This window comes from Balaenoptera acutorostrata, chromosome 5, assembly GCF_949987535.1.
Source record: "Balaenoptera acutorostrata chromosome 5, mBalAcu1.1, whole genome shotgun sequence".
Taxonomy (NCBI): Eukaryota; Metazoa; Chordata; class Mammalia; order Artiodactyla; family Balaenopteridae; genus Balaenoptera; species Balaenoptera acutorostrata.
Genome location: NC_080068.1, coordinates 33,421,506 through 33,435,496, shown reverse-complemented (window position 1 = coordinate 33,435,496; position 13,991 = coordinate 33,421,506). Strand labels below are relative to the sequence as shown.

Genomic DNA, 13,991 nt, shown 5'->3' with positions numbered 1-13,991 from the left:
TAAGTAGTTGTTTACAGAAAGCCTTCAAGAACCTTTTAAAAAAATAAGTATTGCTGAAAATACTTATATTTTTATATTATGATCCTAGCTTCATAATATTGGAGACCTCCTGGAGCTTTTTTTTTTTTTTCTTGTCTGTCAGAATAGTATATTCTTTTTTTTTTTTTTTTAAAGTATTTTTTTATTTATTTATTTTTGGCTGTGTTGGGTCTTCGTTTCTGTGCGAGGGCTTTCTCCAGTTGCGGCAAGTAGGGGCCACTCTTCATCGCGGTGCGCGGGCCTCTCACTATCGCGGCCTCTCTTGTTGCGGAGCACAGGCTCCAGACGCGCAGGCTCAGTAGTTGTGGCTCACGGGCCCAGTTGCTCTGCGGCATGTGGGATCTTCCCAGACCAGGGCTCGAACCCGCGTGCCCTGCACTGGCAGGCAGACTCTCAACCACTGCGCCACCAGGGAAGCCCAAAGAATAGTGTATTCTTAAAGTATCCCTCTCATAAAATGAACTGATATATCATTGTATCTTCCTGAAGTTTTATCTTATCTACCTAAGAAACGGCAAGAGGATTTATACAGATTACCACAAGCATAAACTTTAAAAGAGCACAAATTCAAAAATAAGTATAAATTTTTTAAAAAGCATTCTGAAAAAAAAAATTTATAAATAATTTTTTTCCCTAAATCACATCATTAAAAGTTCATGGTTGTATATTTTTTCTAAATGACTCCAAAGATGAATGTGTAATAATTATTCTTTCTTTCTTTTTCTAGCCAAGGACCCTTGTCATCCATTAGAGCAGTAATCAAGAGATGTAAGTTTGTTTCTTCCTGCTCTGTATTTTCCTCTGCAATAATTTTGAATGATGATTTAGATTTCCAGCAAGTGATTGTATTTGATGAATCTTAACAAAGAATCTGACAAGAGTAGCTTCTCCTAAGGAGTAATAAACCATTTCAGACAAGCAGCTGGGTTTTCAGCGTTCTTTTCAACTTCCGTTTATTGATAAGCCAGTTCCTCAGAACAATATTTTTCTCTAGAGAACTAAGCTGTTAAAAAAAAAAAAAAAAACTATATTATGTAGTCAATTTTAATGATCTAATATAAATTGTATGTAACCATTTTCTATAGGTAGAGACATCTGATGGGTTTCAAAGATATCAAACCCTGTCCTTTTTTTTTTTTTTTTTAACTTTTATTTATTTATTTATTTATGGCTGCGTTGGGTCTTCGTTTCTGTGCGAGGGCTTTCTCTCGTTGCGGCGAGCGGGGCCGCTCTTCATCGCGGTGCGCGGGCCTCTCACTATGGCGGCCTCTCTTGGTGCGGAGCACAGGCTCCAGACGCGCAGGCTCAGTAGTTGTGGCTCACGGGCCTAGTTGCTCCGCGGCATGTGGGATCTTCCCAGACCAGGGCTCGAACCCGTGTCTCCTGCATTGGCAGGCAGATTCTCAACCACTGCGCCACCAGGGAAGCCCCAAACCCTGTCCTTTTTTATTGATTTACTTCCACAGTATTTTAATTAGACTCTGTAAATAAATGCTTATGGAGGTCAGCTCACACTTCCACATACATGCTAGAAGTGCTATAACAGAATTCTCTCTAAACCGGCGCATTCATAATTTCTGACTTTACTTCTTGGTTAAAGCTTTAAAACTTGCTCTTGGTGCAGGAGTTCAACATTCTTTTTAATAAAAGGCTCTGCAAATGTCCCTTTTCCAAAAAACACATGGATTACCTGTTATTATTTTTAAAAAGATAAGAAAGGGATATTAAATGTTCTTCGCATTATTTGAGCTGAGGTCACCACCCTGAGGAGAATGTATCCTATTTTTAGAAGCATAAGTTATAATATTTCGTATGACTTTAGGATATCCACAGGTGTGAGGAGCATGCATTTGAGCCATTGCAGTGAAAAAGTTGTCAGGTGGCAACACAGAAAGATATTCCACGCTTTCCCCCATTTAATTTTTTTGTTGGTGGTGGTGAATTATGAAGGTGTGGGAATGCCACAGTGGATATTGATGGGAATTCATATATGAAAATGAAAAATTCATGGTAACTTTATATGCCTTAGAGCCCTTGGGGAAAAAGGGGCAGATGGGGCAGGGAGGGAATTTAAAAAGAAAAGTAGGGTTTGGAATTTAGACAAGATGTTCTTGCTGAAGATATAATTCGGGGTAATTAAGGTTATAGGCAAAACCTTGGGAGTAGCCCAATATTTAAGGAGATAGTGTTGAGAATAGAGAAGGCGAAAACAAAAATAAAAAAAAAACAACAAGAGAATAGAGAAGGTGACAAAAGACAGAATCTTAGGAAATATTGGTGTCAGAGATCAAGCTGTGCCTTTAAGGTTCCATAGGGCCAGAGAGGCGTGAGGTCCTCTCACCGAGTCCTGTCTGCTGGCCCCTGCCTTTGTTCCCTGGCTTCTTACCTTTCCTCCCTCTTGGATATCAGAGGGGATTTGTTGGGGATTGTAATCCGTACCTGATTTCCCGTAGATCCTCCAGCATGGCACTTGCTTACACTGAGGCCCCGGTGCCCTGCAAGGCTTAGGAGAAGGCAGCTAAGGAGGAGTGGGCCAAAAAATGCTGAAAAAGAATGATCCCAGTAATAGAAAAACTAGGAGACAGCCGTATGTTAGAGGTCAAGGGAGGAGAGGTTTTCAAAGAGAATGAGTGAACCACGAATAGCTCTTAATACTGCAGCAGGTGAGGTGACAGGAGCTGAGAACAGGCCGTTGAGTGTGTTGCTCAGCAGTGACCTTGGAGTGGGCAGGTTCAGGAGAACATTGAAGCTGGAAGCCACACTTCATTTCAACAATGAATGGAGCTCGTGAGGTTGGGGCAGCTGAGTAGGCTACTCTTTCATGAACCATGGTGGTAAACAGGAGGAGAAGGATGGAGGGTCAAGCAGAGAGGAAATCTGGGCACGTTTATACACTGTGTAGGATGAGGAAGCCTGGAGACTTTTGTAGGCCGGGGAGGGAGGAACCAGGAGGGAGACCAGATTGGAGCAGGAGAGGAGAGGAAATAGTGAAGCAGGGCCCTAGGAGAGAGGGAGAGAGGAGGAGATGAAACAGAGGGAAAACACCTGCTTTGAGGTGTCTTTAAAAAAAATAATAACCCAGTGATCTTTTAATTCGTATATGTCACTCACGTTGTATACACTGAAGAAATACGTGTTGGTTGTATTTATTCCTGACGTTTAGGCAAGAAGGCCAAACAGATCCTCAGGTGCTGCCACGTAAATACAGAATGAAGAATAATTGTGTCATCCCCTCTGTGTTTTCCCTTTTTGCCCATTCTGTAAGAAAAAGTTGTAAGCAAATTTTGCCTTACCCAACTCATTAAAATGTTTGCTTTCCTATCCCAGACTCAGTCATCTATCCTTGGCAAGGAGAAAGAATTTATCACATTGTTAAAGCAATATTCCTTAACTGGTTGTATTTTAAATTCTTTCATAATGATTCTGGATCCAATCAAGACTTGAGATCCTTCTTTTTGTGTTCGTTCTTGGGAGCCCTAAATATTTTGGGCAAAGATCTTGAAAGTGTTATAAGTGGATGTTTCTGGAAGTTTGTGCTTTTCCTTTCATTAACTTTTTAAGAGAAAATTATTCTTTGAAATTCACAGACTGAACTAGTATTTATTGCTTTCTGTGTGTCAGGAACTATTCACTTACATTGTAAAATAACACTCTGCGTGGTAGGTGTTAACCCCATTTTACAGATGGTAGGGATACTGAATCTCGGAGATTAAATGGCCTCACAAGGTAGATCTGAGATGTGCACCTAGACTTCCTGACTCCAGGGCCATTTTGAGCTTTCCACTCCTTGGATGTGTCTGTTATCATGTCAAATGCCTCTAGTTTATACCCTGTCCCAAGCAAATGTAGTTAGTGCGTTATTTTTATTATTGTAATTTTCACTGGTAAGGTAACACTATAGCAAGGATGCTTGTAATATAATAATCCTTCTTTGTGTTTTTTTCTTCTGACCATCATTTAATTGATAATTTTGAATTATTTAGAATTAGGACTAGCATCCAGCTCTCCTGGCTCCACAAAGAGTTTAGTTCAAGAAGCAAACTGCTCCCAGCCCTTCCCATAATGAGCTGTGTGAGGTGGGATAATTCATTGACCCTCCCTGATCTCAGTCTCCTCACCTGTAAGGTTGGAGTAGGATGATCATTAAGGGTCCCTCCAGGACTTCCCTGGTGACGCAGTGGTTGGGAATCCACCTGCCAATGCAGGGGACACAGGTTCAAGCCGTGGAGCAACTAAGCCCGTGCGCCACAACTACTGAGCCTGTGCTCTAGAGACCACGAGCCACAACTACTGAGCCCGTGTGCTGTAACTACTGAGCCCTCCTGCCACAACTACTGAGCCCACGTGCCACAACTACTGAAGCCCACACCCCTAGAGCCCATGCTCTGCAACAAGAGAAGCCACCACAATGAGAAGCCCGCACACCACAACAAAGAGTAGCCCCTGCTCACCGCAACTAGAGAAAGCCTACGCACAGCAACGAAGACCCAACACAGCCAAAAATAAATAAATAAATAAATTTTTTAAAAAGCAGAAGTTTACTTTAAAAAAAAAAAAAGGGTTGGGGGGGTTCCTCCAGGCTTATGATCCTGTGGAAACTTAGGAGAATTTTTTTTTTTTTTTAATGACTACATTTATTTATTTATTTTTTGGCTGTGTTGGGTCTTCGTTTCTGTGCAAGGGCTTTTCTCTAGTTGCGGCGAGTGGGGGCCACTCTTCATCGCAGTGCGCGGGCCTCTCACTATCGCGGCCTCTCTTGTTGTGGAGCACAGGCTCCAGACGCGCAGGCTCAGTAATTGTGGCTCACAGGCCCAGTTGCGCCGTGGCATGTGGGATCTTCCCAGACCAGGGCTCGAACCCGTGTCCCCTGCATCGGCAGGCAGATTCTCAACCACTGCGCCACCAGGGAAGCCCCAGGAGAATTCTTTATTAGTGCTAATAATGCAAATCCAGATCTCAGTCTTTTATAAACAGCTGAATATGAATTTGCTCTGTACTTAGAATTTAGCCATATGAACTAGAAAAGTGTGAAAATAATTCTGTAAAATGATATAACTTTGACTGAAAAACCTGCCTTTTTTCTGCGGCCTTAATCCAAAATGCATGGAAGACTGGCCTTGTATGGCAGGGTTTAAAAGGAACATGTTGTTCTGTGTGGGCCCTGGGGGCAAATTTGAGTCTCCTGGTAACAACCACATCAAATCTGTTTGATCTGGGAAAGTGAGAATGAGATTAAGCAGATAGTTGAGAAATTAGCAGGAAGAATGTGAGGCACTACATGAAAATCTGCCATGAAAATCTAAAGTGTTTCTAGCTACTAAACTTGTTCAACACTGACAGAAAGTGCTAGTCATTCTATAAGATCAAGAGAAAAAAGAGATTTCAAAGATGAGTGAATATGAGAAAAAAAAAAAATCAGAGCAGGCGAGGGGAGAGCAAGTGATTCTCCAAGGGTGTGGAGGAGATCTGTAAGTATGATTGGGAGACCTTCTCTCCCCTCATCCTGCTGCGTGCAGTGTGGGAATGCCACTGTGCTAACCGGGGGTTGGAGTGCTGTTACTAATGACCGCTGGGGTGGAGGGGCAGAATCAAGTGGAAGGCCACTGATTTGAAAGATGTCAACTGACTACTGAATTACCTTTTGAGTACTATTCATACTTTAAAATTGATCCCTGTTGAAGTAGCAAATCGATTTTGCAGAATGATTTTTAGATTTTTTTTTTTTTGCACTGTTACTAAAAACTGTAGGAAGATTTTTTTTTTTTTTTAACCGTGGTTATGTGTGTGGATATCCTGGTCTGTACAGATATATCTTTGCCTGCAACATATTTCTTTACTCTCTGAAACTATGGTTCATCAACTTTTCCATCAAAGTACAGAGGTGGGTAGAACCAGTGGCATGACAAGACAGTTTTGCTGCCTATTCTTTTTAGAGCTTAGGCAACTGCGTTCACTCTTTTTTCTCCCTTTCCTCTTCTATAACCCCATCTTTTTTTCCCTTAGCACTCATGAATAGTGCACAGCAAAAATGCCCCGTGGACGAGGTATGTTTGTGACGATAAATAACATGATGTCTTTTAAAAGTGCTGTGTCTGCTGATTCTGGCTTTAGTGATGGTGGTGATGGGATTGTAGCACACTCGGTGAGCCTCTGACTTAATGAAACCGTTCTTACAAATCAGACCTGCCACTCAGAGCTTTAGCCTCTCTGTCCTCCTTTATTCCAGTAGAGGAAATGCACCTCAACTTGGTTAACTCTTGATGGAAATGTACCAGTCCATCATACCAGTTGATGGTATGAGTACAGAACATCCTCCAACTCGAGATCCAAGGGTTATGGTTTCAGATGTCAGGTTTGCTTTGCTAACCCCACGTAGGTTCGCTGTCACAGCTCCAACCCCAGCCTAAATTTCATCCCCACCTCCCGTCTTCACCCCTGCCTCCCAGCTTTGGCATCCTCCTTGTTCAGAGAGAACCAGAACTTAATAGGAGGAAGAAAGAAAAGATTCATATCTTCAACCTTTTCAAGTCAGAAGAATTGAAAAAGTAGAGTATTGGAGACATAGGAAAGTAGAAATAGTTTATATCTGAAACAAATTCCCCTTTGTCCACAAATTTTTACAGTATAGTATTTGAAGATTTTTTTAAAAGGTATCTTTTAAATGTGCTCCTTAAAATAGAAATACTGTTCTCTATTACACATGTGTGTAATATGTGATCCCATATGTGACACATTTTCCAGGTCATCTGGTTAAGACATAATTTAATTTTAAAATAAAATTTGGAAAAAATTTAAACCATCTAGCTTTTTGAGTTTGAGGTTTAAGGGAAAAGTTAGTGCTGCATATACAATAATACTATCTGCTATAAACATTTTTATAAAAGTGCTTTGAACACTTTTTGCATGTATTATTTTTATCTCTTAATGTAAGTAATAAAACAACTTAAGGCTTGTAAAACTCCAGAAAAATTAGAAAATAGATGGAAATTTGACCACTTCCACTCTCTTTACAATAGTTATAAACAAACATTACAAACGTGTAGTAATATGAATTAGAATAGATATTTAAAATTTTTTCTGCCCATTGTTATTTCATGTCATCATAATGCTCTTACCATGCAATTTCTATTTAGTAGCTGTCGTCTTTTCTCTGTTCATTCTTCAAATTATTTTTCAGAACCATGGAATGTGCTTTGGGGAGTTTTTGAAATCTATATTTTCTTATGCAATTCAGATATATAACTATAACTTTATGCCATATGAAAAGATTGTTTTGATTTGCTTTCCTACTATGGATGTTAAAATTCATACAATCTATCTGATGTCAAATATAAGCTAACTTTTTCCAATAGTATATCCTATAAAAATTTAAACCTTTATTGAATATACAAATTTTGTACTATATCAGTGTATTCTTTCTTTTATAGCTTCTCGGACTTCTATTCAGAGTGAGCTTCATCGAGATAGGAGGTATGGTTATATTTATAATAGAGGACATATATTCTGCTAATTATGAAGTAAAAGTGTGTCATCAGTTAGCAAGTTAAATATTTCTCTCTCATAAGGAGTGTATTACAGCCTCATCAGTACATTTTCTGAATTAATCTGTAAGTTTGAATGATGATTTCGCTTGCGAGAAGAAGCAGTACAAGCCTGAAAATCTTCTTTTGACAGTAATTATTTACTGGAGCCAATTTAAAAATGTTTATTAAGCAACTGCTGTATGGGAAGCATTGTTGTAACGACTTCAAAGAAATGCTTTGTACCTCATAGCTACTTAGTAAATGTCACGTGGATGAATGAACTGATGACAGGATAGAAAATTGAATAAAGGAAGGATAAAGAAAGGAAGAGAGTCAGGCAGACTAGATGGATAGCTGAATGAATAAAAATGGCTAGATGGCTGGTGGGAGGGAGGGATGGAGGGGAGCAGGGAGGAGTGAGTCACTGGATAGATAGAAGGAAGGACCAATAGACAGACAGATGGTAGGATGGATGGAAGTGTGGACAGGTGGATAAATAGAAAGATAGATTTATGGTCCCTACTTTCAAATTTCTTAAAGTATTGTGTTGAGTAATGAAGAACAAGGAGTTTATAGTCAGACATAATCAAGTTCAAATCCTGACTTCGCTTTCTCACCACGTGACCTTGGGCAAGCTCCTTAACCTTTCTTAGCTTCTATATCCCCACCTTTAAAATGCCGCTAATCATACTTACCTCATAAGGTTGTCATAAGGGTTAATGCGTGTATAGTGGTTAACATTTATTAACTAGTAATTCATTATCTAGTTAGATAAAAGCTATATAAAAATTGGAATGACTCATTTGGATTCCACACAGGGGAGTGAAAGTAAGTTCACTGTGGCACACTTAGCATAATGTCTAAGAGGGGATTGGCTAAATGCAATTTGTGAAACGCTTTTTCTAACTCTGAGTATAATACATGCTCATTACAGAAAATATTGGAAAACTAATAAAAATATAAAGAATAAAACACAGCGTATTCACTCTCCTACATAAAGACAGCAACAATTAATAGCTTTGACTAGTACATTCCAGATTATGAAGATAGGTAACAAGATTCTGTACATACATCTCAGAATCTCATTTTTCTCTATAATTAGATCTTATATTTCCCTTTGTCAATCCAAGTTCTTCTAATATATGACTGTTTGTGTTTAAATAATATTTGTCTGTGAGGTGATCATATTCTTTGTTTAATCATTTTTCTCATGTTGAAAATATGTGTTCTTATTTTATTTATTTGTGCTAATAAATAATTCTTGTTATTTAAATTTTTAAAAGCTATAAGTAGAGGTTCTTAGGTAATACAATTCAAATTTAATCAATGGGCAGTTTCTACTGATTCACAGGCTAGCATGAGAGTGTGTGTACGTGTACAGTTTTTATAATAGCAGTGCTTTTTATTTTTATTTTTATTTTCCATAGAGTTCTAGAGAAAGGCAGAGGAGGTATCATCATACCTATGTGTTAGATGAGAAAAGTGAGGCTCAGAGAGGTTGACTGATTTGCTCAGAGTCACGCAGTTGGTATTTGTTAGGAAATCAGGTTGAAGGTAAAATGTAAACATGAGACCGGAGAATCAGGTTAAGAAAATGATGAAAGAAGCCACGCCTGAATCACTGTGGCTCCAAGTATTGAAGATTAAGCCTCAGATTCATATGCAAACTGACCAGGAACACACATCAGGGTCTAGAAGTGAACGAGTAAACTCTAAACACTTAAAGGTCATTCTGAATGGGGGAGAGGTAGAGAGAGGAGGAAGAGGCTTTTCTTCTGATACATAGCATCATTTCAGAGCACGTACTTTATAATAACGGAAAACTAAACATTTCCATTCAACCAGTGCATTTTTCTGTCTTAGGATACCCTATGTTTGTGCCATAGGCTAGATAGCAGAGCCCTGGGATGAAGAGGTTGAATGGGTCTTGGTCCTCATTTTTATCAGCCAAGGCAGGGTGAACGAAGTGTGCTCAGGGTACATCTCTAACTCTCTGAGGCCAGTGTCATGGAGGATGGCTGTCATGTGCTCCCTCGAAGCCTGCCTCGGTGTACTGTTAGAGATAGCGCAGGTCAGACAGGTCATTTCTGTGACTGTGGCAGTTCTTATGTCACTTTCTTGGGTGGTAGTTATTTTCATGAATCTTTGAACATTTACAAGTAGACAATAGCTTGTTACCAAGCTGTAAAATCTCACTGAGGTTTCTGTCTGCTAGGCGCCCAGAGATCACCATTGTGGCAGCTGAGCCACTGAGGCCGACCTCGTGGTTTCCAGGAGCCCCACCCCCAGGACTGGCATTTCCCCCATCTTCTGCAGCAGGCCCTTGGAGGCCCAGTGAGCTGGTTCCTGCTGAGGTGAGTAAATATCGCATTATCTCTCTGCATTTTATTTTTAATGAAGTTCAAAGGTAAGAACAGTGAGACTGTTAACACCTTGACTATCACCTATAGGTGTCTAAAATCTTCATCCTTCATTCTGCAGCTCCCACCATCGTATGAACAAGTCATAAAAGAAATCAACCAAGTTCAAGTTAACACTACAAATAATAATAATGCTGCTGCCACTCCAAGGCACACTATTACTTCAGCAACTCAGACTGACTTTTCAGAAGAAATAGACAACCATCTGCCTCAAAGTAATGCAAGTAATTTGTCTTCCCTAATTCTGACCTAGTTCTAGGGGAGTAATCAGTAGGCTCCAGCCTTTAAAATAATTTGCAATTTGTGCATAATTCATTGAGCTCTGCTTCCCAATTGTGTGATCACTGTGTGCTTGCTTTATTTGGGTTTGCTGTGATTATTATAATAGGTCATTCTTCATCCTCACAAGCCGCAGCCCCAATCTCTAGGGTTCACCCTAGTTCATATCACAAAAACATCATCTTTTTTTATTTTTTTTTTTAATTTCTTTATTTTATTTTATTTTTGGCTGCGTTGGGTCTTTGTTGCTGGCACAGGCTTTCTGTAGTTGAGGCGAGCGGGGGCTACTCTTCGTTGCGGTGCGAGTGTTTCTCATTGCAGTGGCTTCTCTTGTTGCGGAGCACGGACTCTAGGTGCGTGGGCTCAGTAGTTGTGGCATGTGGGCTCAGTAGTTGTGGCTCGCGGGCTTAGTTGCTCCACGGCATGTGGGATCTTCCCAGACCAGGGCTCGAACCCGTGTCCCCTGCATTGGCAGACAGATTCAACCACTGCGCCACCAGGGAAGCCCCCAAAACATCATCCTTTTAACTCATGGTTGGTATTACTGCTGATGCCCTTTATTCCCATTGAGAAAGCTGTTATATTTAGCACTTAACTTGATAGGATGCTAAAAGTGGTTGTCCTGTTAGGCTTTTAAAAAGCATTATATTAAGATAACAAATGAGAGTAAGTTACTTTGGAAAAGTAAAGCAAGAATTTTTGGAATTTTGACAAGAGAGAAATGGTCATTGATAACTCTACTGAGAATCAGGAATTTAATGGTGTTTTAAGATATTATATAGGGACTTCCCTAGTGGTCCAGTGGTTAAGACTCTGCACTTCCACTGCAATGGAAGCACGGGTTCCATCCCTAGCTGGGGAACTAAGGTCCTGTATGCCACACAGTGTGACAAAAAAAATGAATAAATAAATAAAAATAAAATATCATATAATGAATATTTTTATATGAATAAATATAACGTGAAGAACCCTCCTGCAGGAAGCTGAATATAAACATCTCTCCACTGATTTTAGAATTACTTTTTCCTGAGGAAGGAAACCAAAATCTCTTGATATTCTACATGTATATTTTTAAAATCTGTGTATCCTTTTTCTTTGAAATTATAACGTTGCAGCTTCTGTTCGTTTTGGTCTTGTCAGCACTGCCGGCACCTCTGAAACCTCTCCAGCCTGCCCCAGCAGCCTCAGCCAGCGATCCTCCGACAGACGAGACGCCTTTAATAGTCTTTGATATTTCTGAAGAACAGAATTGTCCAGAAAACTCCAGTGCTACAAGATGTCCGGTGCCCAAACCAAGATCAAAAAGCAACCTCAGACCAGTGGCCAGAGAGCCTCACGTTAGAGAGCGGAGTCCCCAGCAAAGCAGCCCAGCGGCCACGCCGGAGGAGGCGGCCCCGAGCCGGCCCCAGCCGCTGTGGGACGATACCTGCCACGCGGACAGTCAGGCGGTGATGAGCATTATGAACGCGGAACGGAGCCCAAATACCGTCGTTTCCAGGATCAAAGCGCTTGAGGGTCAGACAAATGCGGAAAGCGTGGGACTGCCCAAGAAGCCGGAAATTGCCCCCCGCACGGTCCCCCCGAGGCCTGCTGCTTCCTCAGGGAAACCCTCCGTGGCTCCCAAACCCGCGGCTGACAGAGCCTCTGGAGGCTGGGACTCCTGGACCACAAACAGACTCCGGGGCGCCTCTAGGGAAGGCCTCCCCCCACACTCTCCACCGCAAGAAGCAGGGAGCGTCCCTGTAACCAAACCCGAATTGCCAAAGAAACCAAATCCTGGCCTCATACGAAGTGTTAATCCCGAGAGCCTGGGAGGAGGGTCCGTGGCCGAGAGCCCTGACGGTGGGAGGAAAGCCCCGACTCCTGCTCCTCGGCCTTTGCTGCCCAAGAAATCAGCTTCTGCAGAAACGGCCCCCTACCCTGTGGCCTCAGAAACGCCCCCCTACCCTGCGGCTCTGCTGAAACCCATCACTGTGCCTCCCCGACTCTCCGTGGCGTCACAAGCCAAAGCGTTCAGGTCCCTGGGAGAAGGACCCCCGGCCAGCCCCCCAGTCCCGGTTCTGCAAAGCAAGCCTCCGGGGGACATCGACCTCATCAGCTTTGACGATGAGGTTTTACCCGCCCCGTCTGGGAACCTGGTTGAAGACTCTATCGATTCAGAGATGGTTCTGGGTGAGTGAAACTCAGAAGTGGAGGGGAATCTAAATTCATCATAGGGTATCTCAAATGGCACTTGCTGTTTTCGTTTCTGGCACATAAGTTATTGAGGCGTGGACGTGCATGTGTGTGCACATGCGTGCGTGTGTATGTGTGTGTGTGTGAATGTGTAGAGACAGGGAGAAACACAGCGAGATTAAGAAACAAGGAGCCGCGTGGGAGATGGAATCAGAGAGCGAAGGGAAAATCTGGGATGGGGAGATGGAGACGGAGAAAGAGGAAGGCACACGTGTTGATTACTCTCACATGAGCCAGGAATAAGCAGACTGGGACCAGGGACTTAACTAGATGAGAGGCTGGCTCCTTCCTCGGGCAGGTGGAGATTCGAGCATTAGGAGGAAGAGAGGGAAACTTCTCAGAGGGAGGAAGTCATGCCCCAGAAGGGCTCCTCAGATGGAGCCAGCCCCGCGGGAGTGCCGGGAAAGGGGCCAGCCCTGCAGAGGACTCTGGCAAGAGCAGTAAACCCAGCCATATGTTGCAGAATGTTGTTCCATAATCTTCACGGAGCACCTTCCCTTGGGAATGGAAAGTTTTGTAAATAAACTACAACAGTTGTAAGTTTCCTGCCAAGATCGGGACAATTAGATTTCCCAAGAGGCAGAGAGTTATGTTTTCTTTCCTCACACTGTTCAAATGGAGAGTGTGATGGTAAAGCTTATCTTTGATTTGTCAAACTAAACTGCTGTACTTGTCATTGCTAAGATTCCTTTCACTGCTGTTTACTTACTTGGGCAGAATTTATGAACATGTAAGCGTAATAGTATTTTCAAAAGGTTAGCTGTCATCTTCTAAATGTTTAACATGCATCAAAATGATATAAGCTCTGTGATTCAAAACCAAATTCTGCTAAGTACAGGCATATTTTAAATGATAACAACCACATATTTATTAAATATTTATCATGCACACAACATTGTAACTGGCTGTAGCATGCCTCTTGTCCATAAGGAGTGGAAAGAAAAACATTAGGATATATTGAACTTCTGCCTAGCTCCAAACCCTCTGCTAGATGCCCAGACATACATTATTTAATTTAATACTTACACTAACCCTTTACAAGACGTCATTGGCCTCAGTTTGCAGATGAAGAAAATGAGACTGAGAGAGATCAAAAGGTAACTTACTCGGTTTTCCAAAGCAGGATTCAAAGTCCGTCTTTTCTTTCTGAGTCTAGTTTATTTTTCACTCTATCATGTTGGTACTCAACATTTTCAGAAACCTTAAACCAGGCAACACATTAAAAACTTCTCAAGTTTTTGTTATACCACTTTCGTATTTAAACCTTTTTGGTGTTAACAGGGTTCAGAGTAGGACAGGGAGGGGTAAATCCAACAGCAGCAAGCTGTCAGGGGTGGAAACAGTACGAGCCAAAATAATACCACCTTTTGTAGAAGCTGCTAGATTCTGTGGGAATGGCAACTTGGTTAATAATTGCTGAGAATTTATTCTGTGTCATCAAGCAGATAATTACAGTCATCTTCAAAAAGGAAGGTCAACAGTATACATCAACATG

The 13,991-nt window shown here is 41.5% G+C and overlaps 1 protein-coding gene across 12 annotated transcripts in view; it reads left to right on the top strand.

The window, feature by feature from the left end:
- Positions 1-13,991, top strand: part of SH3D19 (SH3 domain containing 19) — a 180,480-nt gene that overhangs the window by 115,386 nt on the left and 51,103 nt on the right. For 7 of the 12 annotated variants that reach the window (XM_057546754.1, XM_057546750.1, XM_057546748.1 and 4 more), the window contains 5 exons: positions 767-807; positions 7,467-7,509; positions 9,778-9,916; positions 10,044-10,206; positions 11,402-12,433. In XM_057546754.1, coding sequence (XP_057402737.1) covers positions 767-807; positions 7,467-7,509; positions 9,778-9,916; positions 10,044-10,206; positions 11,402-12,433 — 1,418 coding nt within the window. Of the gene's footprint in view, positions 1-766; positions 808-6,042; positions 6,084-7,466; positions 7,510-9,777; positions 9,917-10,043; positions 10,207-11,401; positions 12,434-13,991 lie in introns of all 12 variants that reach the window. The other 5 variants (XM_057546753.1, XM_057546751.1, XM_057546752.1 and 2 more) reach the window with 3 other exon arrangements.